This window comes from Sporobolomyces salmoneus (assembly GCF_050403485.1).
Source record: "Sporobolomyces salmoneus JCM6883 DNA, S_salmoneus_JCM6883_v1_ctg57, whole genome shotgun sequence".
Lineage (NCBI taxonomy): Eukaryota > Fungi > Basidiomycota > Microbotryomycetes > Sporidiobolales > Sporidiobolaceae > Sporobolomyces > Sporobolomyces salmoneus.
The window spans coordinates 79,784-102,206 of record NW_027481106.1 but is presented as its reverse complement, the minus strand read 5'-3'; the positions used below and the strand labels follow the sequence as shown (position 1 = coordinate 102,206).

At 51.4% G+C, this 22,423-nt stretch overlaps 8 protein-coding genes across 8 annotated transcripts; 3 read left to right on the top strand and 5 right to left on the bottom strand.

Moving 5' to 3' along the window:
- Positions 1-360: 360 nt before the first annotated feature.
- Positions 361-2,823, bottom strand: JCM6883_005670 (uncharacterized protein; the record flags this gene model as incomplete). Its single annotated transcript, XM_076634345.1, has 6 exons — positions 361-1,026; positions 1,100-1,187; positions 1,257-1,582; positions 1,642-2,184; positions 2,254-2,359; positions 2,429-2,823. The coding sequence occupies 6 exons, from the start codon at positions 2,821-2,823 to the stop codon at positions 361-363; spliced, it is 2,124 nt and encodes a 707-aa protein (XP_076485704.1).
- Positions 2,824-3,659: 836 nt separating this feature from the next.
- On the top strand, positions 3,660-5,903 carry JCM6883_005669 (MADS-box domain-containing protein; the record flags this gene model as incomplete). The annotated part of the gene is made up of 3 exons (XM_076634344.1): positions 3,660-3,872; positions 3,942-5,381; positions 5,445-5,903. The coding sequence occupies 3 exons, from the start codon at positions 3,660-3,662 to the stop codon at positions 5,901-5,903; spliced, it is 2,112 nt and encodes a 703-aa protein (XP_076485703.1).
- A 263-nt stretch (positions 5,904-6,166) lies between these two features.
- JCM6883_005668 (uncharacterized protein) lies at positions 6,167-8,252 on the bottom strand (the record flags this gene model as incomplete). Its single annotated transcript, XM_076634343.1, has 8 exons — positions 6,167-6,773; positions 6,838-6,928; positions 6,995-7,034; positions 7,091-7,216; positions 7,272-7,670; positions 7,738-7,820; positions 7,883-8,028; positions 8,092-8,252. 8 exons carry the CDS (start codon positions 8,250-8,252, stop codon positions 6,167-6,169), a joined length of 1,653 nt encoding a protein of 550 aa, XP_076485702.1.
- A 1,213-nt stretch (positions 8,253-9,465) lies between these two features.
- On the top strand, positions 9,466-11,589 carry JCM6883_005667 (uncharacterized protein; the record flags this gene model as incomplete). The annotated part of the gene is made up of 9 exons (XM_076634342.1): positions 9,466-9,592; positions 9,654-9,747; positions 9,836-9,928; positions 9,993-10,116; positions 10,184-10,295; positions 10,359-10,845; positions 10,911-11,069; positions 11,131-11,262; positions 11,328-11,589. 9 exons carry the CDS (start codon positions 9,466-9,468, stop codon positions 11,587-11,589), a joined length of 1,590 nt encoding a protein of 529 aa, XP_076485701.1.
- A 432-nt stretch (positions 11,590-12,021) lies between these two features.
- On the bottom strand, positions 12,022-13,196 carry JCM6883_005666 (phosphatase PAP2 family protein; the record flags this gene model as incomplete). The annotated part of the gene is made up of 4 exons (XM_076634341.1): positions 12,022-12,419; positions 12,483-12,545; positions 12,618-12,753; positions 12,834-13,196. 4 exons carry the CDS (start codon positions 13,194-13,196, stop codon positions 12,022-12,024), a joined length of 960 nt encoding a protein of 319 aa, XP_076485700.1.
- A 281-nt stretch (positions 13,197-13,477) lies between these two features.
- HFD1 (hexadecenal dehydrogenase) lies at positions 13,478-15,920 on the top strand (the record flags this gene model as incomplete). The annotated part of the gene is made up of 12 exons (XM_076634340.1): positions 13,478-13,510; positions 13,765-13,857; positions 13,929-14,133; positions 14,201-14,230; positions 14,301-14,368; positions 14,425-14,736; positions 14,805-14,815; positions 14,884-15,176; positions 15,240-15,371; positions 15,434-15,554; positions 15,614-15,705; positions 15,781-15,920. The coding sequence occupies 12 exons, from the start codon at positions 13,478-13,480 to the stop codon at positions 15,918-15,920; spliced, it is 1,530 nt and encodes a 509-aa protein (XP_076485699.1).
- Positions 15,921-16,233: 313 nt separating this feature from the next.
- On the bottom strand, positions 16,234-18,442 carry JCM6883_005664 (heat shock factor family protein; the record flags this gene model as incomplete). Its single annotated transcript, XM_076634339.1, has 4 exons — positions 16,234-16,838; positions 16,901-17,551; positions 17,617-17,759; positions 17,844-18,442. 4 exons carry the CDS (start codon positions 18,440-18,442, stop codon positions 16,234-16,236), a joined length of 1,998 nt encoding a protein of 665 aa, XP_076485698.1.
- A 1,204-nt stretch (positions 18,443-19,646) lies between these two features.
- On the bottom strand, positions 19,647-22,169 carry JCM6883_005663 (uncharacterized protein; the record flags this gene model as incomplete). The annotated part of the gene is made up of 7 exons (XM_076634338.1): positions 19,647-19,920; positions 19,976-20,056; positions 20,125-20,177; positions 20,235-20,461; positions 20,528-20,757; positions 20,827-21,043; positions 21,110-22,169. The coding sequence occupies 7 exons, from the start codon at positions 22,167-22,169 to the stop codon at positions 19,647-19,649; spliced, it is 2,142 nt and encodes a 713-aa protein (XP_076485697.1).
- Between the last annotated feature and the right edge of the window lie 254 nt (positions 22,170-22,423).

Here is a 22,423-nt window from a genome sequence, read left to right as displayed (position 1 = left end):
TTCACGCGTTTGACTTTCAAAGCGCTCTCCACCACTTCTAACAGCTTTCTCCTCACCCTTCGAGTAAAGGATCACAGAGAGCTGCAAGTCCACTCTCCAGTTCTCCCAAGGACTTTGTTGCCTCGAGGACTCAGACACTGGAGAAAGAAACTCCTCGAATTGGGCAAAACGCTGAGACTCTCGAGCTTTTCTTTTGCGAGGATGCCAATATCGTGGTTCTACTCGGCATCGATAGCTTACAACATCAGTATATGTCATCATCGAGTCCACGTAAACAGACAGAAACGTTGGGGAGACTTGAAAATCGAAGATCTAACACGCTCCACCACCCCTCCTCTCTCTCGCACTCTACCAACCTCGTCACACCCTCTTCTCCTGACTGCTCCCACCTCGTTGAGCCGCACTCATCAAACTCATCTTCTTCTCCCGGATCATTTCCTCCCTCGTTTTCCCATTCTCTCTTCCGTTCACCGCTCTACTACTTCCTAGGACCGCCTTCCCCGAGACTGTCGATGGCTTTCGCGATTGTTCTAGTTGCGTTGAGGTGAGAGGTTCCGAGGTCGGAGGAGGTGAAATCGCGAGCGACAAGATTGATGAGAGTGCTGCTGAGGTTCCTCCGGTTGCTGTCGTCGATGATTTCGTAGAAGTCGCAGCTGTTGTTGTTGAGGACGAGACGGATCGAGCTGGAATCGTAGGTTTCTTAAACGTTTCCTTCTCCTTCGTCGCCGCCTTCGATCCGCTACTCGAGCTACCCGCATTCGTCCCACCGCTCGAGCCACTCGCCGCCGTACTACCACTCGATCTCCTCCCTTCGTTCTCCCGTGCGCTCGATGTTCGAGAAGAAGAAGAGCCGGATGATTTCTTCGACGCCGCTGTAAGTTTATCCGATTTGAGTGCGGCTTTCCCTCCTCCACCTTCACCGCTTGCGACGGGTGTATCGAGTCCCAAAGAACCGAGGAAATCCTGAACGGACTGAGAGGGGATCGAAGGGCGTGAAGTAGTCGAGGGTTTCTCAATTTCGGCAGTCTGTGCACGTTTCAACGACAACAAGAATCAGGGGATAGAACCGAGATACTTGTTTCGAGCGCGAGAAACGTACGGCAAGTTTCGAGTTGGCGGTTTTCGAAAGTTTCTTCTGTTTCTTCTTCTCTTCCAGGTCTTTCACGATCTCTTCCGGTAATTCATCCCTGTACGACGACAATGAACGCATCAGCCAGCGGCAACACCTCAGCAAAAACGGAGAAAGTCGCTCGTACCCTGAATCGTCCCTCCCAATCAACCTCGACTGCCTCGGTTTCCCCCTCTCCGTAAACTCCTCAACCATCCTCTTACCCTCCTCCACCATTCCCCTCGCTTCCTGTAACTCCCGCTCGACTTGTTTTTTCGCTTCGAGCGCTTCGTCTCGTAGTTCGATTTCTCGTTCGATCGATTCTCGACTTTGAGCTTTTTCGGCGGATAAACGACGCTCGATCGAACGGAGGGAGGAGAGGAGTGTGAGTCGGAGGAGGTAGAGCTTCGTGTCGAGCTGAGGGAGGAGGAGCGAGGGGGGATCGGAGAGATGAGGGTTTGGCGGAGTGAAGATCTGCACAAGAACGAGCAGTCAGTCATCCTGTCGACTACGTGGAGAGAGAGAAGCCTTACTTGTTCAGATTGTTCCCTCTCTCGCGCAAGTCTCAATTTCTCAAACAACCTCCTAGCTTCTTCCCTTTCCGGGTCCACTGCCGCCTCCTCGTCACCGCCTCCAACGTCGGCCTCTTCAGACTGTGACTCAGACAGTAGTAGGTTCAATTCGGGTTCCTCCTCGAGTAATCGTTCGATCCAATCTCCCAATTCTCCCAAGAATTGACGGAATTCGACGTTCTCATTCGAGATCAATACTCGATTCGACTCGAGTTCCTCCAGCGAAGACTTCAATAACTCGATTTCTGATTGTAGGAGTGCCGTTGACTCATTCGAAGCCGCTGATGGCGGAGGAGTCGAGACGTTTCTTCTCCCGATTGTTCCCATTCGACTTCCGCCGAGAGTCGATAGCGTAGGAGAAGCGGAAGATACAGGCGATGAACAAGAGCCGGAGTTGAGGATTTGAAGTCGAGTTGTTGGGTCGGAGGTCGAGGGAGTCGAACTGAGTTTAGAGAGTCGCAAATGTAGGGAAGTGACTTCTTGTTCACGTTTCTTTTGATCATGCTACATAGTCACGGTACGACAATGTCCGCATCAGTGCTACCTACCAGCTCTGTGAGGGCATGGACGTACGAGCGACTGAGTTTTCACGAATTGCAAAGCGTTTCGAGATTTGACCAATTCTTCCCTCACATGCTTATGTTTCTCCTGTTCCTGTTTCAATCTCGTCTCGAGCTCCCTGCAAGGTCACCACCCCCTTCATCAGTTCAACGTGCAAGGGTCCAGATAGAGAGAAAGCGGGACTTGCTTTGTTTTCGCTCTCTCAATCTCCAATTCCCTCGCGAGCGTATTATTATCCCTCTCCTGTCTCTCCCTCATACCTTTCTCCCTCTCGAACTCCATAACGGCTCTAGATTCCCTCTCTACAGTTTCTTTCACTTCTTCCCGACTCTCTTGATTTCGCTCTAATAAACTCCATAATAATTTCGTCAATTGATCCAAGGAACGCGCACGAAGGAGGAGTGATTCTTGATGTTTCTTCAGAGAAGAGGAGGAGGAGGAAGATGAGGAGGGAACGGAAGGGAGAGAAGCGAGGAGAGAGGAGAGGAGCAAGGGTCGGGTCAGGTAGCCGTGTGAGACTAGTTGGAGGGATAACGCGGAGAAGGGATCATCGTGAGGCGGATCAGGCGGTGGTGGTGACATCTCCTAGGAAGGTCTTAGAGGGACTTGTTGAGTGAAGATCGCGTCGAGGAAGTTGTTTGTTTACTTTCTTGGCGAGTCGGATTCGGCACAGCGTTGGGCTTCAAGCGGATACGTGTGGTATTGTGGCGGTAGGATCGTTCCGTGCGGTCGCGTGCTGAGTGAATGCAGATGGTGAGGAGAAGCAAAATCGAAGAGAAGGGAGCAAGTCCATCTCTGAGGTCTGAGAAATTTTCGAACTTCCCCTCGAGCGAGCGTGGTCTAAAATTGCTCGCACCTATTCCTACCTTTCGATTTTCCTCCGCAGATAGAACGGGAGGCTAAAATAGGACAGACCTTGGTTTAGCTAGCTCTATCTTCGAAGGTACTTCGTCTTCTCTTCCTTCTGCTTCCGCACTTTTTCGACAGTCGACGTTGACTCGCTCGGGCGATGAAATCTTCACCTTCCCAGTGTGTCTCGGCCCTTTCCTTCCTCATCTCCATCTCCGTCTCCCCGACAAAACACCCTTCAATCACCTCCTATCGGGTCAGCACGACATCAGAGCAGCAGTCATCACGCAGACACGCCCTCGCTCGCCCGTTTCCAGCTCTCCCGGAAGTCCCCACGTGAAGATTCTTGATCTTTCGATTGATCCCGACCCTCTCCTTCGACGTGGACCCGCTCGAAACCCATCAGATCCTCTCCCAGTACCGCTGAATAGTCTACCAAACCCATCCACTTCTAAACTCTCAGCCTTTCCGCCAAGCTCTAGCCCAGCACTTTTTCCCTCTCTTCATCCGCTCTCTCTCTCCTCCCTCGATATTGAACCGGAACTCGACAAGTGAAGTGAAGTTCGAGAATGGGTCGACGTAAAATCTCAATCGCACCGATCACAGACGATCGGAATCGACAAGTAACTTTCCTGAAACGCAAAAACGGTCTCTTCAAGAAAGCGTACGAATTGGGAGTCTTATGTTCGGCGGATATCGCAGTGGTTGTGTTCAATGCGAATGGGAAATTGTTCGAGTTTGGGAGTGGAGATTTGGATGCGATCTTGTTGAAGTATTCTCATGTCAGTCTATTCTCTCTCTCTTTTCTGGCTCTTTTCCGAGCTGACAACAAGAGAAAGGAGGGGAAATAGTACGCAGGACCACCTCATGAGAAGAAAGGACCGGCAGATTACGCAACGAAACCAGAATTAACGGCCGCTTCCGTCCCGACAAATTCGCACTCGAAAGATAATGACGACGATGATGAAGAAGAAGAGGAAGAGATCGATGAAGACGCGATGAGTACGACCGGAGGACCCGAGAAGAACTCGCCAGCTTCGACTTCGACGAGTACGGCGAAAGGGAAAGGGAAACAAGCTTTAGTAGCCGCGAAAGCTAGACAACAGAGACATTCTTCGATTGCGTCTTCAGTCAACGGTCATCAGGAAGGAGGAGGAGGAGGAGGAGGAGCTTACTCTTCTTCAGCTCAATCACAAGATTCTTCGGCTTCTTCAGGACTTCAACCTCCAACGATGTATCCTCCTATCGCTTCGACTTCCGCTTCCTCTTCGTCTTCCTCTCCACCTCAACCACTCCCTCAACATTCCTTCTATCCAAACTTCCCTCCTCCGCCTCACTCCTCATCGAATTCGAATCCTTACTCGCAAATGTCCATGCAACCACCTCCATTCTTCCCTCCTTACCCTCTTCCTCCACCTCCAAACCCCGCTGAACTCTTCCAACTCGGTGGACTGTTCAACCCAACTCCCGGTTCATCTGCTTCTTCACAATCGACAACGAACAACGGACAATTCCCGAATTTCCTCCCTGGACAACCCCATCCAGGGATGATGTTTGGAGCACCAGGAGGTCAAGGAGGAGGTATAGCGGTACCAGGAGGTGGTGGGATGCCAGGATTAGCAGGGATGATGAATCCATTCATGAACTCTTTCCCTCCTCCTCTACCACCGACAACTTCTTCCGCTTCTCCATCCTCGAATAATAATTCGTCTTCGGCAGGAGCTTCAGCCGCTTTGAATTACTTCAATGCGGGAATGGGACCGGGAGGAGGATTCCCGAATTTCTTTGGGGGAGGAGGAGGAGCTCAAGGTCAACAACCGACGACAACGACACAAACCCCGTCAGAAGGAGTTCCGAATTGGTTCGGAGCACAAAATCCAATGATGGCTGCCGCTTTACACCACCATAATCAACACCATCAATCTCAATCTCACTCGCAACAACATTCTCAATCGTCCGAACGTGAAACTTATTCGAGTCCCCGTCCATCCTCCCGAGCAACGACAGTAGGAGAAAGATCAAGTTCATCTCAATCGAATCATCGTCACAGGTCTCCGCCGACGAGACAGGATTCGACGAATTCGAATGCTTCGAATAATGCGAATAAACCGAGGTTGAATATTGCGATTCCGAGGAGTACGAGTTCTAGTTTGGAAGAAGGGAGGAAGGCTGGTTTGGTCACTGCTGGTGGTGCGAGTATTCTGGGGAAAGGGATCAACAGAAGAGGTGACGAAGGAGGAGGGCCAGAGGGAGAAAAGGAACCGGAAAGTGAGGAAGATGAAGATAGCCAAGTGAGTTCGAATGCTCTCTCCCGGCTATATCGATGAAGACTAACCTCTCGCATTGAGTAACAGCCAACCGCGGTTCCGAAATCTGCATTCGCCTCCGATCTTCTTGCCGCTCAATCTCCTTTCTACCCAAATCAACAACCTCCCGCATCGACCGTCTCATCTCAACCCTACAGCTACACGAGTACCCCTCACCCCGCTTCATTCGGGAACTGGCCTCAGCCCGCCGCTTCGTCATCAGCTCAACAAGCAGGAGGAGGAGGAGGAGGAGGAGGAGGAGGAGGACTATTCCGACCTGCACCAATGTTGGGAGAAGTCGAAGCACCGGATCTGATCAGAGGAAGTCCGGAACCGATGCAAGGGACGGAAGAAACCGAGTCGGACGAAACGGTACAGAGGAATTTGAAACGAGGGAGCGTCGAATTGGAGGAAGGAATCGAAGGGTTAGAAGTCGAGGAAGAGGAGGGAGGTGAGAGTCAGAGAGGGAATGGTGGTGGCTCGGGTAGTAGAAAGAGACGAGCTTGAACAGGGATGAGCTCGCTAGGATTCAGCTTTCATAGACACTTTTTTCGTCGTTTCTTCGGTTTTCACTGTGCTTTTCATTCTCTTGTTTAGGTCATACACCTGTCCTGTCTCTCTACGTCGTCGGATTCGTTGTACCATCTTTTTTCGTCTTTCCCACCCTCTCTCTCGCATCGTTGGTAGTCACCTTGTCTCGTTCTTGATCACTCTCTTGGATCCTCTCCCTGCCTGTTCGAACGATAGCAATCACGAAAAGTAGATTACATTCAACCAACCCGACTAGTAGGAGAAAAGACAAAAGCTTGAGATCCTTCACTCTCGACGATTTCCCCATCTCGAATGGCCTTTGCAAATTCATTCTCTTTCGGACTCGCCGCAAACTCCGATAGTGTAGCTCGAGTCGAAGTCGAATCGCATAGTGCATTCGTAGTTGAAGCGTACGATTCTCGACCGTTGTTCGTTCGGGCGTGATAGTAAAGAAGTTGGGAACGACGATTTGTCGAAGAAGAAGGGCGAGGAGGATATTCGATCGGAGCTTTCTCCGATTCTGCTCCTTGTCCAAGTAGAGATGAGGGAGGTCCGGACGTCCTCGAAGGAGTCGCGGGGAGGATGATTTCGAAGCCACGAGGTAACGACGTGAATTTATCTTCGTCCGAGCTTCCATCCTTCTGCAAGGGAGATTTGAGCGAGTTCGAATCGTTCGAGAACTTGCGACGGAAGGGGAGTGAGAGGCTTGGGAGGTGAGAGTGGGAACGTCCTCGAGTGAAAGTTGAGGGGAGAGCGTTTGAGGAGGGAGTCGAGGTGGGAGCGCGGTCGAAGGAGCGGATGAAGAGGAGGAAGGAGGTGGGAAGACCGAAGAGAGCGAAAGAATAGCTGAGGAGGGAGATACAGTGTTAGCTCCGGGTTCGGCATGAAGGATTGGAGCAGTAAGACGCACAAAGCGAGGAGACAGCAAGCTTGGGCGGCAACGGGTGATACCAAAACTCCGGGATCAATTGCGATGTACAGTGATAGCCCGGCGAAGATAGCTGGACATGTGGCAAGCTGGTCAGTTGCGATTTCGTTCGGTACGTTTCGGGCAACAAAACACTCACATCCAAGCGTGGTGAAAGAAACGAGCGTGATGACGAGATTCTGAGTACGCAAGCAAATGTTGAGCTCGAGCCAAAGAACGCTGAGCGAGGACTCACGTTGTAAGTCTTTTCCATAATTTTTCGATGGACTGATCCGTCTTCCCGGACTGTAGCGTTGTCCCCGATCTCATTAAGTGCACGTCGAAGGATCCTGACGTATAGCGCGGCGACCGTTGCGAGTAGCTAAAGAGAGGAGCGGATCAGTCAAAACCACCAGTCGAGAGAAGAGAGGACTCACGAGAACGAGGACGACAGCAGAGCCTGCGTAGCAAGCGAACGTGATTCTCAACCACTTTTGAAAGTGAGTGTAAGCGACTTGAAGTGTTTGAGCGATTGGTAACATCGGGGCAAGGTCGAGAAGAGTGAAACGACCGTCGTATTCCGCAGCTGACGAATGCAAGAAGTCTCGTATCGCTTCGATTTCGCTGATCGCTGAAGAATAGTAGCGAGAGCATTGAAGGGCGATAGGAATGATGATGGCGAGATAGACAGTCGGGACGAGGATGGAGAGCGCGTTGAGAAAGGGTGCAAGCTTCTCGATCAGATGAACGTGACGCCCAGAGTTGTTGTGAAGATGGAGGAGGAGCAGAACTGAGATCGCCCAAGCTGCTGAAAAACCTCCCATCCAAGCGGGAATCTGAGAAGAGCGAGGATCGAGTTGTCAGCGCGGTCAATTCCCCTACTAAGAAGCGATCCTTTCGTACCCATGCGAAAGTCCACCAGTAGGCGAAATCAGGCTGCAAGTTCGAAGTGAGCGCTTTCGCATTATACACCGCCAACTCGAGGACTGATCCGACGCCAGAGGTTAGCCCAAGTCCGAAGAGACGAGATCATGATCGACGAGCTTACAGACTACCAGTATCACAGCCCAAATCGACCATCCCGCTGTAAAGTGAGGCGTCCACAGCTTGAGATTCTTCGATTTGACGTGAATGAGCCAAAAGGAGCCTCGGAAAATTCGAACGAGGAGAGACCCGACAACGAGAATACCGCAGCTGGATCACGCAAAACGACTTAGCGCTCTTCGTCTACAGAAACTGAGTGAGAGAACCGCTTACACTCCGTGCACTGCCATGCAAATCACGAGTTGAACTTCGAAGCTTCTAGGTCGTTCAGGCGATATACGTTCGAGGAGGAGGTTGTCGATGAAATCGAAAGGATTGACATCGGGCGGAAGATTGTTCAGTCCGGAAACGAGTTCTTGTTGGAGGCTTTCCATCCCATCTCGTATTGAGAGGAGAAGAAGAGAGAGGGAACTCTCTCGAGAAGCAAAGTCTACTACGGTCGCGCTAGCGTGTTTCTAGCGTTGATGAGCGGGTGCGTGAGAGGGAGCTTGCTCATAGAGACGTAGCCGAGGGAGAAGAAAACGTCGCCGAAGAAGGGACGAACGTTGATTTTCGATTAAACCATAGCCGAAGCGTCGTTCTCCTGAGCTTAGCCGTTGTATCCGGCCGGTAGAAAGCGAGTGGTAGGCGTCAGGGCTTGAGACCGATCGAAGGACAGTGCTGAAATCAGTGAAGTGCTGTTGAGTGAGGAAGAATTGTAAACCCGACATCGAGAGCGCGTACCCTCCTGATCGTGCTTCGTCGAGCTGTTAGCCGCCTTGTCTATGGAATGCCCTGGGGACATGATCGCAAGACTCGAGACGGAGGAGAAGAGAGCACGGAAACAACGGTGAGAGGAATGCTCACATAGCAGCCACCACGATCAGACGAGCAGATCGAGCCTTAGTTTCATCCGCTGCCTACAGGGACCCAGTCGCGGCTAGTCGAGAGCGTGAGAGGGAACTGGAAATAAATGAAGGGGAGGTGTCGATGACAGCTGATTCAAACGAAGCCGTAGTCGTTTCGTATGGGCCGGGACGGAGCTGTTCGATATCTGTACATGTCTGGCGTACTTTGGTCGTATTCGAAGGCGAGAAGGAAGAGGTTCGAAGCCAAAATCAGTTTGATATCTTGATCTTGGAATCTTGTTTGCTCTCGACAATCATCTGCCGACGACTCGACCATGGTATGGGAGGCTGAGGAGGCTGTGTCGCGACTGCCACGAACTACCTGAACGGCCCCGGTGTCAAGCTCGGCTCAAATCCTCTCTCTCTGCTCGTCTCCGACGCTTCGGCTGTCTACTGTCATAGCTCTCTGAAGATCCTCGCATCGCAAGTGGACAAAGGTAAACCTTCTGTACCGTAAACAGACCGAGTTGGCGGATCGAGCAAGGCGAACCGGTGAAACTTCCCTTTGTTCCTCCCCCTTTCCCCTTGTTTGCGTATGTCTCACTCGATTTCGCCAGATGAAGAACAAGGTTTCGCGCAACAACCTCGTATGAGATGTAGAGTTCCCGTTGTTCGACAGATTCGACGATGAAGTTAAGAACGCAGACGACTCTTCCTCTTTCTTTCCTCTCTATTCCCTTCCATCCCATCTCCACCCAACATGCTCTCTTGTCATCGACTGCTATCCATCTTCGTCTCGCTCGGACTGCTCTTGACTTGTCAAGCGAGTCCCGTCCCTTCCTCCGCGATCGTTTCGACCTCGAAAGGACAAGTTCAAGGTTACTCGGGTGAGTTTCCCTTTCTCGCATCTGAGCTCGTACTCTCTCTGACCCTTCTCGTTCGACTCAGGCTCTTCTGGAAATCGCTACACGATCCCCTACGGCAAATCTCCTACTCAAGCCCTACGATTCCGCCGTTCTGAAGCCATCGAGTCTTTCACCAGGTGAGTCCTTTCTCCTCGTTCAACTTTGCCCTGGTCAACTGACAGTCTGCAGCTCTCATCATCGACGATTCCAACCTCGTTGCGATAGCCTTTACGATGCGAGTAAACTCCCGAAAGCATGTCTCCAACAAGCGAGTAACGACACTCCCGAGAATCAATCCGAAGATTGTCTCTTCATGAAGTGAGTCTCTACTTTACCCTTGTCCAACAGACCGTGTCTGACTCTCTTTTTTGCGGTTGATTAGCATTTTCACGCCAAAGAACGCTCAACCTACTTCGAAACTTCCCGTCTTTGTTTGGGTTCACGGAGGTTCGTTCTTGGCTGGTTCCACGAAGGACCTCGACGGCTTCGCTCTCGCCAACTCTCAAGTACGTCTCCATTGACTTGGGAAGTAAACTCGAAACGCGAAACTGACTGCGATCTCGATTTTTGAAGAACATGATCGTCGTCACTGTTCAATACCGTCTCGGATACTTCGGATGGCTCAAGTATGACCCTTGGGGAGTTGAAGGAAACATGGGACTTCGTGATGTCATCCTCGCTCTTCGTGAGTTTCTCGCGACTCAATCTCGATCTCGCGCTCGAAACTAACCTGTTCCCATTCCGACAGAAACGGTTCAACAAGACATCGGTGCCTTCGGAGGAGACTCTTCCCTCGTCACTCTCGCCGGTCAATCGTCCGGAGCTCAAATGGTCAAAGCTCTCCTATCGACTCCTTCCGCCTCTTCCCTCTTCAAACGCGCGATCATTCACTCTGCTCCCCTCGACTACTCTCCTCAAGCTCCTGCCCTCGCGAATGCTGTCGGAAGCGCTTTCCTCTTCGATATCGCGTTTGCCGGAAACTCGATCTGCGGAAAACAGAACTCAGGGTGCCTCTGGCGACGCACGAGTCCTCAAGAGTTCTTCCAAGCTCAGAGTGCGCTCGTCTATGCGGCTCTCAAGGGTGCTTTCGGTGACTCGGTCCCTTTCGCTGAACCGTTCAACATCGTTGCCGATGGAGAACTCGTTACGGGAGATGGTCAACAAATCGTCAACACCGACAAGGAAATCATCTTCACTACGGTCAAGGATGAAGGGTGCCCCGCCGTCGCTACCGCGTGAGCTCACTCTCGACGCCTCAGTCTCTGAGATCTTGACTGACGAGTTCTCTTCGACATCGAAGTCTCCCTTTTGTCGCCGACGAAACGAATGATCAGATCATCGAAACTTTCTTCAGAGGCCGTGCTTCTGCTATCATCCAATCTGGCCTCTACCCGACCGAAGGTGCCGATTCGACGGCCGTCGAAAGCACTCTCGTTCAGCTCGCAACCGATTTCTACTGGTGAGTCTCGAACTCTATCTTTCTTGCCCGAGACTAGTATACTCATCCGTATATCGCACAGGGTCTGCCCCAACCAACAATTCGCGACTGCTGCCGCCTCGAAATCGACTGTTTACCTCGGCGAGTTCGATCTCGGTATCCAAGCTGCGACTACCGCCGCTTTCCCTCAATGCGACAACAAGGTCGGACACGAGTGCGTCTTCTCCCTACATTTTCCAGGAGATCGATCGTGACTGACGAGCCCTCTCTCAATTGTAGGGACGATATTTCCGTCGTATTCAACCGTTCCTCTTCCTCTCTCTCCTCGGCTCAAACGAATCTCGTCAAAGAAGTTCAAGCTCGCTGGGGTGCCTTCACTCGGTCCGGAAACCCTAATGCATCGGGTTACTCAAACTGGCCCGCTCTCCCTTCGAACGGTGGAGGACTCGAGGTTCTCAAACTCGGAGCTGGATCGAATGGAGCGAGCTCGTTGGCGACGTCTCAGAGGACTGAGGCTTGTAAGCTCTACGGTTCGATCTAATTGAGCGAAGATAATGTTCGGTAAGTCGCTTCGAATCGCGAAAATCTGAGACGAAGTCCTGACAAGTGTCGTATTCTCCAGCAGCTTCCGAGCAGGAACTCGAAAGCTTCCTTTAGTCAATATACCCACACTTTCTCTTTCATTCTCGCGCATCTCAAATTTTCTAGTCTGTTTTCTCGATCTCCAGGACATTCACTCGCATCGTCTCTGCATTCTGCTGCATCTCTCTCTCTTGCTCGAATGTAATCATTCTGTTCTCGCATACACGGGCGTCGAACAATGAGAGCATAAGCTCAAGAGATGGATGAGTACAACGATAAATAGACAGATCTACAGCGAACAAAAAGTCTAAACGATGCTACGATAAATACGGAATAATGAAAGATACGTCGAATGAATGATACTACTAGACTCTGCACGTCGAGCGATACATTACGTCTGTTCCTCTCCCTCCGGAACCTCCTCTCCATCTCCCAACGAGATATCCCCTAACGGATCCTTCTCCATCGCTCCATAAACATCTCTCGGGTTCCCCAACTCCTTCAACGCCTCGCTCTCCTCCTCCTCAAACATTTCCATTCCTCCCGTTCCCGTCCTCGTCCTCGAGACCCAGAAAGGATTCCGGTAGTAAATCGAATAACTCAATAAAGCACAAGCAGAACCGATCGTTCCTCCCGCGAGAACGTCGGTGGGGTGGTGCCAGTGGTCTTGGAGACGGGTGATGCAGATCCAGGAAGCGAGGAAGAGCGGGGCGATACAGATTGAGAGACGAAGGAATCGGGATTGGAAAGGAGTTGAACGAGGGTATGGGGTTGAGATCGCGAATGCTCCTACAAGCGAGGGGAGTCAGTACGGATAGCTGCGAGGAGACGAAAGAGGGACAAAGAGCGTACCGTTCTTTCCGGCGAGGAAAAGAGTGAGGAAGAATAGACCTTGGAATGAAGTCGAGGAGTGACCTACGCATCATGAACGAGTTCAAAGTCAGCTCCGAGTCGACACGCGCTGAGACAGATGCGAGGTTTGCTCACCAGAAGGGAAAGATTTGCGACCATCTTTGAGAAGAGAAATCGCATGTTCTCCAACTGCGAGGCAAGTCTTTGTGGTCTCGTCGTAGTTACATCTTGCGAAGAACGAAGGTCTCAATCTTCCAACTTGATTCTTGAGCTAGATTGAGCGCGAGAAATGGAGAGGTCAGCTTCAAAACGAGAAAATGAGAAAAATGAAAACTTTGGGGAAAGACTCACAAATTCTACCGTCAACCTCATGATCGCTCGACTCGCACACAGCCCAAGAATCCCATGATGGATATCGTGAAAGCTTTTCCTCGCCGCCGCAACCAATACAATCCCCGTCAAAGGAATGTACCAAGTGTAGATTTCCATTTTACTACCCGGTCCAGAGGGTACTTGTTCCTTCATGATCGCGTACTGATAATCTGGATTGTTGAGATAAAGTTCTACAGGTCGTTCGTAAGGCCATTGACGTTCGATGTAATGAGACAGGAGGCCGAGGAGAGCTACGACAATCCAATCGACGAGTAAGGCGGGACTGATGAATCGAAATTGACGTTTGATCAGGCGGACGTTATGCGAATCAGGGAACGCCATACTCCGTCGTTCAGTCGAGTAGGAAGTGAGGGAGAAGGAGGAAGGGAGGCCGACTTTGATCAAGAGTTCGGTTGAGTGACGCTTCGAGTTTGACCTTCGAATTTCGCAGTTTCTAATTCTGAAGCTGCTGCTGCTGGTTTGAAATTCAAAAAGAGATTCGCTTCAGGGGATGTTTTCGGGTAACGGGCTCTCCGAGAAATCTCTCCCCCAGGTCGCCGATTTCGGAGACGACGAATCTTTCTCGTCCACCTTCACTCCTCACTCAACAACGACGATACAGGATGGACTTTACTCCGACTGAACAAATTCAACCCGTAAGCCTATCGACTCCGCTGCTGTCACTCGTTGTGGTTGGAGATCGGGAGACGGAGAGAATGTCGTTCGTCGCTCCGGAAACTTCTCAGTCGCAGTTCTGCTTGGCGGAGGGGACGGAGGGGAGTTGGAGATACTCACAGATGGGACTGGTGCAGTAGGGAGAGCGTACTGGGACGAGCTTCTCGAGTATTTTCCCCACTTTATTTGAACCTGAAATGCTGACCATTTCACCCTCTCTTTCTATGCTGTTAAGGCCTACGATGCCGTCTACGAGACGTTCCTATCTGGCGTAACTCGTCCCGTCTCATGGAGGAAGCATCAGATCAAGCAACTTGGTTTCCTCATCGTTCGTCGTTTTTCTCCTCTCCCTTTCCTCCTGTCCGCCAGCTAATCCAAAACGCTTGTTCCTGCCGACAGCAAGACAATGAAGATGCATTCGTGAAAGCCCTCGAAACCGACTTCGGTCGACCCGCGTTCGAAACGATCGTCGCCGAATTGAACCCCGTCAAAGCGGAAATCAACGAAGTTTATGATCATGTCGAGAAATGGGCGACACCTACGAAAGTCTCGACGGTCTTCATGTGGAAGGCGGCGAAACCTACCGTGTATTATGAACCAAAAGGTGAGAGATCAACTTGCCTCGTGTGAAAACGGATCTGAACTGATTTGTTTCGCTTAATCGTATCGAGGTGTCGCTTTGATTATCGGAACCTGGAACTGTGAGTATCTCATCGCTCTCTGCATGATGCTACGAAGTAAGCTCAACCCCTCTCTCGCTGCTGAGCTCAGATCCCATTACTCTTCTCCTTGTTCCCCTTCTCGGTGCGATCGCTGCTGGTTGTACCGCCATCGTCAAGGTGATCACTCCACTGCTTGTGTTGTGTCGTTCCGCTCTGACCCTTCGACTGTATAGCCCGCCGAACAAGCTCCCGCAACCGCCGCTCTCATCGCCCGTCTCATTCCTCAATACCTCGACACCTCCGCCTACCGTTGCGTCACCGGAGCAATCGATCAAACCTCTACTCTGCTCAAACTTCAATTCGACCACATCTTCTACACCGGGTCAGGAAACGTCGGTCGAATCGTTTCGAAAGCTGCGGCGGAACATTTGACGCCCGTCACGCTTGAATTGGGTGGGAAAAGTCCGGCGATCGTACTCGATGACGCGGATTTAGATGTTTCGGCGAGGAGGATCATTTGGGCGAAATTCTCGAATGCTGGTCAAGTAAGTCGAGGAAATTCTCTTTCCAGTCCGTAACGATTAACTGACACTCTGATTCTCTGTTCTCGTAGATCTGCATCTCGTACGTCTTCAGGGCTTCTCCTCAGCCATTTTCTCGTTCCCAGGCTAACCTCCTCCCTCTCAACCCAGAACCGATTACATTCTCTGTTCCCCCGAGCTCGAACCGAAACTCATCGAAGCTCTCAAACGCGCTCTCAAAGAGTTCTCTGCTCCCTCTCCTTCTTCCGGTACCCAATCAACCTCTCTGATCGAATCCAAGAACTATTCGAAAATCATCAACGACAACCATTTCCGACGGCTCTCGAAATTGTTGGACGCTACCAAAGGGGATATTATTGTTGGAGGCAAGAGAGACGAGAAGGAGAGGAAGATTGAAGTTACGCTCGTGAGGAACGTGAAACCGGATGATGCTTTGATGGCTGGTGAGCTTTGATTCTTTCTCTTCTCTCCTGTGCCAGTCGGCTCATCGCGGCGTTGACCTGTAGATGAGATCTTCGGACCTATTCTACCGATCATGACGATGCCCAACAAGGACGCCATGATTCATTTCATTCAAAGACGTGATACTCCTCTTGTTATCTACGTTTTCACTCAATCGACCAAGAACAAGGATTACAGTACGTTTCTCTCTCTCGCTTCGCTTCAATCTGCTCCAAGATTGATGAATTTGCGTTTGCAGTCTTTGAACGCACCCGATCAGGAGGATTCGTGCAGAACGACGTTCTAGTTCATTTCCTCATTCCTGGGCTACCTTTCGGTGGTACTGGTAAAGCAGGTCACGGAAACTACCACGGAAAGAAGTGAGTCCTTCTCTGCATCCCTCTCTGCGACTAGGGACTGATTTAGAAGAGTGTGCTAGATCGTTCGATACTTTCTCTCACGAGCGAGCATTCGCGCACGTCCCTACGTGGATGGACGCCGTTATGGCTTCTCGTTACCCCCCTTACACAGGTAAGCTTTCTTCTCTGTCTCAATCACCCTGTATTCTTCACTGATTGGTTCCCTCTTCGCTGTCGCTATGGATAGACAAGAAATTCAAGTTCCTCATGCTCGCCTCGAAAGCCGTAATCAAACGACCTGCGAAATATGGCCTTTCGACTCTCCTCAAACTCTTCGCTGTATTGACTACCGTACTAGCCATCTTCCGAGGTAGGAGCAAGCTCTAAAGATCAGGGGGGTTCTCTTGGTGAGAAAGATGAAAAAGGTTTCTTTTGACTTTCTGTTGTGATTTTGTGTTATCATTGGTCGTAAGCAAAGAGTTCCAACGTGTATTCGCAGTATTCCCCTCACGAAGCGTTACGCTTGAGGCCAAAACATGAGAGATTGTATCAAGCCCGGAACTGAGATTGCGATATCACAAGGCATTAGATTTTGCTTGCGAAGGGGGTATGGATTAGTGACTGACGAATAAACACGAAGAGGGAAAGGTACTATGTGCAGAATAGAAAGACGAAAGGCGAGGGAAAACGGGTATCATCGTCAAACGTCACGACGGACAGAATGAGCGAAAGCCGACGAAGAGGGAGTCGGAGGGTGACTATCGATGCTGAAATCAACGAGCGAGAACGAAGAAGGTCCGAGGGTAGGTGTATCGTGTCTCTCGATCGTAGGTGCAGTCGAAGGTCGACGAAGAGGAGGTCGAGAGAACGATGCTTCGCGTGATCTTTCGAACCTCGGGTAAGGAGTCGATCCATGTTGCTCATCTTCGAGGCTGATGCCGAGACCGACTAAATTCTCACCTTCAGGAGAAATCGTCGTGAGGTCTGAACCGAAGTTTTCGTTTCGAGGATCGTTGTTGGAAGTATTGCCGAAATGGTAGGGAAGATGCGGTGCTGTCGAAGCGCGAGAACGTTGTTGAGCCGAGGGGAATAGCGCTGGCGAAGGGAAAGACGAAGCGTGATAGTCGGTAGGTGGAACATGATGAAGATCGGTCGCTCCGGAGGTCGAAGCTAGCGGAACTGGAGGGTTCAAAGGGATCGATCTTGCAACTTTTCTCGCATCGTATTCGGCGATGATATCTTGCATTGAGGAAGTCGGATCCTGGAAGCGAGGATCGAAAACGTAGAAAGGGAACGATCGGAATTCTGCGCGCCGAAAAGACAGCTCAGCACCGGTCGTCATAAGAGAATGTCAGGAAAAGGCTCACTCTCGTGATTCTCGTCGACTCCGAGACGATCTAGAACGTGCTCGAGGAGTGAGGTTGTCATGGCGAGCCGTTTCTTCATTTCTTCGAGTCGGAGTGTGTCAGGTGCAGATTCGAACGAGAGTCTTCGCTGCTTTGCATCGGCTCCTCGGAAGATCGGCGGACGAAGGGAGGGTCGAGGCGCGTCGAGGAAGGAAGGAGGTAGGATGGGACGCGAGTGAGTTCCGTCGGGATTGAAGAGAGGAGAGATGAGAGGCGGGGACGGAGGAGATGGTCCGAGGAGGTTGTCTGCAGAAGAGTGGACGTGCAGAGAGCGAGGAAGCCGACGAGAGGGACCAGTCGTGGGAGGAGCAGAATGGGGGTGTGACTGATGTTGTGCAGGGGAGAATTTCGAAGTGAAAGCGCGGCGAGAAGTATCGAGAGAAAGTGAAGGGTGACCACGACTTGGAGCGAGCGGTGGTGCAAGCGGTCTCGTGGTCTTAGGAGGAGGTCGACTTCGTTTCCGCGCGGCGACTCCCTCGGGACGCTTCTTCCCTGCTTCGTCGCTTCGTTTGATCTGAGTGAGTAAATCGGGACGACCAGCTCGAAAGATCGGATGAATGAAGATCCAACCGCCGAACCGCGACTCTTTCCTCCATCCCCACATGTTGAGTTCTGTTCACCCCGCTCGAAATCGTCAGCAGCGGGAAGAGAAAGCCTGAATGATCGGGAAAACTCACGACGAGCGAAACTGGCGAAGTTCGAATGCTTGAAGTATTTCGGTAGGACATCTCGAGAGAGTGCGACGATATCGTGAACCTCGAATGAACCAGGAGTTCGGCCATACGAGATGAGAGAGATGTTGTTCGGATCCTCGAGAATGCTGTGAGGCGAAGAAAGACAAGAACGATGAGCATGAAGGTCGCAAACGGTCCGAGAGTTATTCGTCGTGAGCTTGAAGACGTACCCGTAGAGCTTGTGTATAAAAGTGGTCGTTGCAGGCTTGATGTACGTATTCATCGCCGTGATAACTTTCGATTCATTCCCGTCAGCAATGAGCTTGCCCGTTTCTCTCGCCTCAATACTTCTTTTCTTCCTCGGCAGTTCCGGTGCCGCCATCTCGGCGTCCTCCTCGTCTTCTTCGTCGTCGTTATCGCTCGAAGCGTCGGAAGGAATGGGAGTCAAGGAAGATGAGGAACTGCTGATTCGAGATCGAGGTCTTTGTACATAGTCGCCATACGCTGCTCTGATCGGGGAGAAGTCTTGAGAGAGAGATGAGCTTGGTTCGGAAGGAGAGTCGCGAGGTTGAACCGGGGGAGCGAATTCGGTCGTAAGGGAAGAAGGTGATGCTGCCGCTACGAAACCGGATGGTGACGAGACTAGTTCATTGAGTCGCGGGTGGTGGAGAGTCGAGGCAGAGTAAGGTGGACTGTGAGAAGGGAGGGAGGCGGAAGTGGGAGGATACGACTCGTTGTTTTCCCAGAGTGGGCTGGCTGCGTCTTGCATCGTGTAATTCGCTGCTGAGATATCGATTGCTGGTAGAGATCGATCGTGGTAATGCTGCATGTTCACAGATGTGCGAGTCCGAGACAAAGCTGTGGAAGGTCGGTTGAGCTGAGTTCGGTGTCGACCAACTGCTGTCGAGATGAAGGTTCTGGTGCAGCTTGTCACGTATCCGCGAAGGTCGGCGATTCTTCGAGAGTCGATGGCGGCAAGTGAAGAGGAAGAGAAGAAAGTAGACGTAAACAAGCAGCGGAAAAAAACATCTACCCCACTCACCCAACCGCAAGGTTCTTGCCATTCAAGGTCCTTCTTGGGCGATCCGTAGTTTCTATTCAGCGTGCTAGTTCAGGGGCAAGGAAGGAGCGAAGTCCTACGAGCCTGTGCTGAGAGAAAGAGGGGGATGAGCTGCTCCTAGTTTGAACCTCGCCTGATCATTTCTTCCTCCTCCCTCGGTTCTGTAGCTACTGAGCACGGCAGCAAAGAGCAGAAGCGGCGAACGGGGAGTCGGCCGAGGTGGAGAGACCAGGAGAACGCTCGAACCTCGTCGGGCTCACCACCGCTTGCAAACACCTCCAGCAGCGAACAGAGCGGCCACGAGGAAGGTTGAATGATCGAAACGGATCGCAGCAAAGGGCTCGAGCAACTGTCTAACGAAACCTGATTTGGCCGCACGAAGTCTCCTCCTTCGCCTCCCTCTACCGCGCTCACTGGACGTCACAAGGTTCCTGCGTTGAATTTCGATGAGCTGACCGAGGTTTGGCTGCGTCGGCGAGGTTGTGTGACTTGAGAGAGGCGGACGAGAGTGGAATTGATGAAGTCGATTTTCGAGCGTTTGAGAGCGGATTGAGATTGAAGAGGTTGTGGAGGGTATCACTTGAAGTGTTGGGTAGCTGCCGTGCCGAGGTGGAAGAGCAAGGACCAAGAATGGCAGAGGTAGAAAGAAAGAAAGCAAAACTCGCATTCGCAAGTTGGAACGTATCTCATTTCGGCGCATCTTCCCGTAAAGAGCTTGCGACATCGAAAGGGCAAGAGTAGGCCAGACAAGCAATAGAGAAAACTGCTCACAGAGGTAGAGATACTATGCAAAATTGCGAAAAACAGGATGGAAAACTATTACTCCTACCTCGGAAGGCTACAAATGAGGGGATCTGCTACATGGTACGAAGGTGAAGGGTATGAAAGACATGACAGACATGACAGACGTGGTAAGACAGCAGAGGGAATAGTAGAGTGGAGAACAATGGGTATCTTTCCTTTTTCTGTTTCTTCACGAGAACGACGAGATGGCGGAAGGTTCGACGTAGTCCATATTCGTACTTCCCGGACCATCTCTGTTGAGGATACGAGCGTACTCTAAGACGAGTCGAAACAGATAAGCCTGCATATCTTCCCAGCGCCAGAAACCTTGAGCCCATTTCGCTCCTGCCGTCGCAATCTTTTCGGCGAGATCATCGTGAGAACCCGATCCATCGTGAGGCGAGCCTTGGAAGAACGCGAGTATCGGGAAGAGATCTGAGTAATCGACTTTGAGAGGGACGTAGCTGTGAGAGACGGTAAATCAGTTTCGGGTCGAGGGGGAAACGGGACTTTACTCACTGTACCCAAGGTTGTATACGATCTGCGTACCATTCGGGGAAGATCGTACTTTTGAGAACAAGGGAGTTGCTCGACATCAGACTAAAAACGCGAAAAGAGCGAGTCGTCAGTTTTTGAGGCAGGACACGCGAAAGAGCAAGTGAGCTTACCGATGGAATCTTCCCGACCAACCGTTTCCGTCGACATCAATGACATATTTATACTGACGAAACGACAAGATGAGCTTGACACTCAGGCTCGCCCACAGAAAGAAACTCACTTGATTTTGCTCCTCTTCCGACATGTAACCGTCCCATTCAAAGTCCTTCTCGAACTCTTCGCATGACTCCTTATCGCCACACTGCTGAGCTCTACCTTGAAACTTGATATCGAGGTAGCTCTTCGCGAAATCTTGAGCAGGCGCTGTGAAGTCTTCGACGGGTCCGAGGAAAGCTGGTTCGTCATGTTGAGCGAGAGGCAGAGTGATTTGTCCGGTCGAGTGCGGAACTGCAGAGCGAGAGCGTGAGTGATCGAAGCAAGTAGTGCGAAGACGTAGCTCGAGAATAAACTCACGTCGAGCGAGTCGAACTCGTTGACTGTGCTTTCGAGCGTGCGGAATCGTCAAATCACTTCCGGTCGTCGAACCTCGCCACACAGCCTTGTTGTATTTCTTAATCTTCCAAGCTGGATCGGGACCGACTGGTCGCTCATATTGCTCGAGAGCGGGGAGAAGGAAGTCGGTGTTGAGAGTCGAGGAAGTCCAGGAGAAGAGAGGGAAGAGGAGACCAGGTCGAGGTCCATTCCTGCTCGAAGAAGGAGCAGTTTAGCTCTAGCCGAAGCCAACGTCGAGAGAAACGGGTTGAGAAACTCACCATGAAGTGTAACCGTGAAGAGGTTGATTCTCCGGGAAATAGCAGATATCCATCGTCTTGCGATGATCGAAACCAACGAACGAGATATCTTGAGATGGTTCGGGTTCAAGACGTTCGTAAATCGAACCTTTTGCGCGAATCGGAGAATCAGGTGGACAAAGAGCTTGAAATCCTTCGAGAGACCAATTGTCGGCATAGTTGGCAACATCGTCAATCCCTGTGGACAAGGGAAAGGAGAATCAGCTTGATGTCGCTGGAAGAAAAGTAGGAAAGAGGCTCCTACATTCTCCTTCGCGAGCTGCAGCGACGTGCTGTTCTCGAGCTTCTCCCGACATTGTGACCCAAGGGACGTCGTGACCGGTGATCGTAAGGTTGAGATCAGGTAAGAATTGCGAAATCCCTTTCAACAGTTCCAGCAATTGATCCGCTCGATGATTCACTTTCGTCATCGGTCCTTCGGCGGTAACGTTCAATCCCTCCTCTCTGATCTTGACCGTAATCGTATGTTGATGTAACCAGAATTCCTCCTCTCCAGTCGTGTTCTGCAGCATTGCGCTTCTCGCCTGTAGAACGTCGGGGGAGAGGGCGGCGAAGGGAAGAATTTGTCGATGAATCGAATCGTATTCGTCGATGAGTAAGACGTTGTGTCGAGTCGCGAAGTCGTACCATAGGTCGAAACCACGAGGGGGAGATTGACCATATCGCCGTTTGTATTCTGCGACGGCTTGTTCAAGATTCGTACTTTGTCGAGCGACCTTATCGTTCCAGGCCGTCTGAGCTGAATGGATGAGGTAGTGAATCGGATGAGGCTGAGGGGGAGGAGGGGGATGCGAGGAAAGGGAAGGAGAAGAAGAAGGATTGGCGAGTTTCGCAGGGTAAACGAGGAGTCCGGTCGAGTCTTCGTATTTGAGTCGTCGAAACGGGTCGGGACATCGTCGAATCCGAGGAAACAGTCGACATTGCTTCTGTCTGAACGAATCTGCCGCTCCTCGAACTGCCCACATCGCTTTCCGAGGATTCCGCCCCTCTTCCGGCCAAAAGAATATGCACCCCGCTACGACGCAAAGTAAGAACGCGAATACCCGACTGTTCCACCTCTTCGTCGTCAATAACCTCCGAAAGTAACGAGCTTGCCCCGAGATGGAACTGTTTCGAGAGGGAGTTGTGTATCGACTGAGAAGGTGTTCGTCCGAGTGAGCAGAGTCTGGTGAGGACGATCGTTCCGGTGTCGAACTGTTGCTGAACGTTATCGGTGAATTGCGCCAGCTGATGATGTCGAACTTTTCCTCCTCACTGATCTTTCCGAGTGCCGGTACAGAGTTGAAGCGGTACCGTTGAGGCATTCGTCAAGTTGAGTGATGCTCAGCCGAGCGTCAGAATGAAGCGATGAGATGCAGGTGAGGGTCGAGTAGAGGGCACAAGGAGAGAGGGAGAGAAGAAAGCGAGCATGGGAATGACCGAGCATGCATTGAAGCGACACTTGAAAGCTGAGTTTTCCTGGGGGGGACAAGGAGAAGGGACCGGAGCAAAGGGAAGATGTTTCGCTCCCTCCCGAGCGTCGTCTCAGCCGAAAACTTCCAAAGTTGGACAGCTGAAA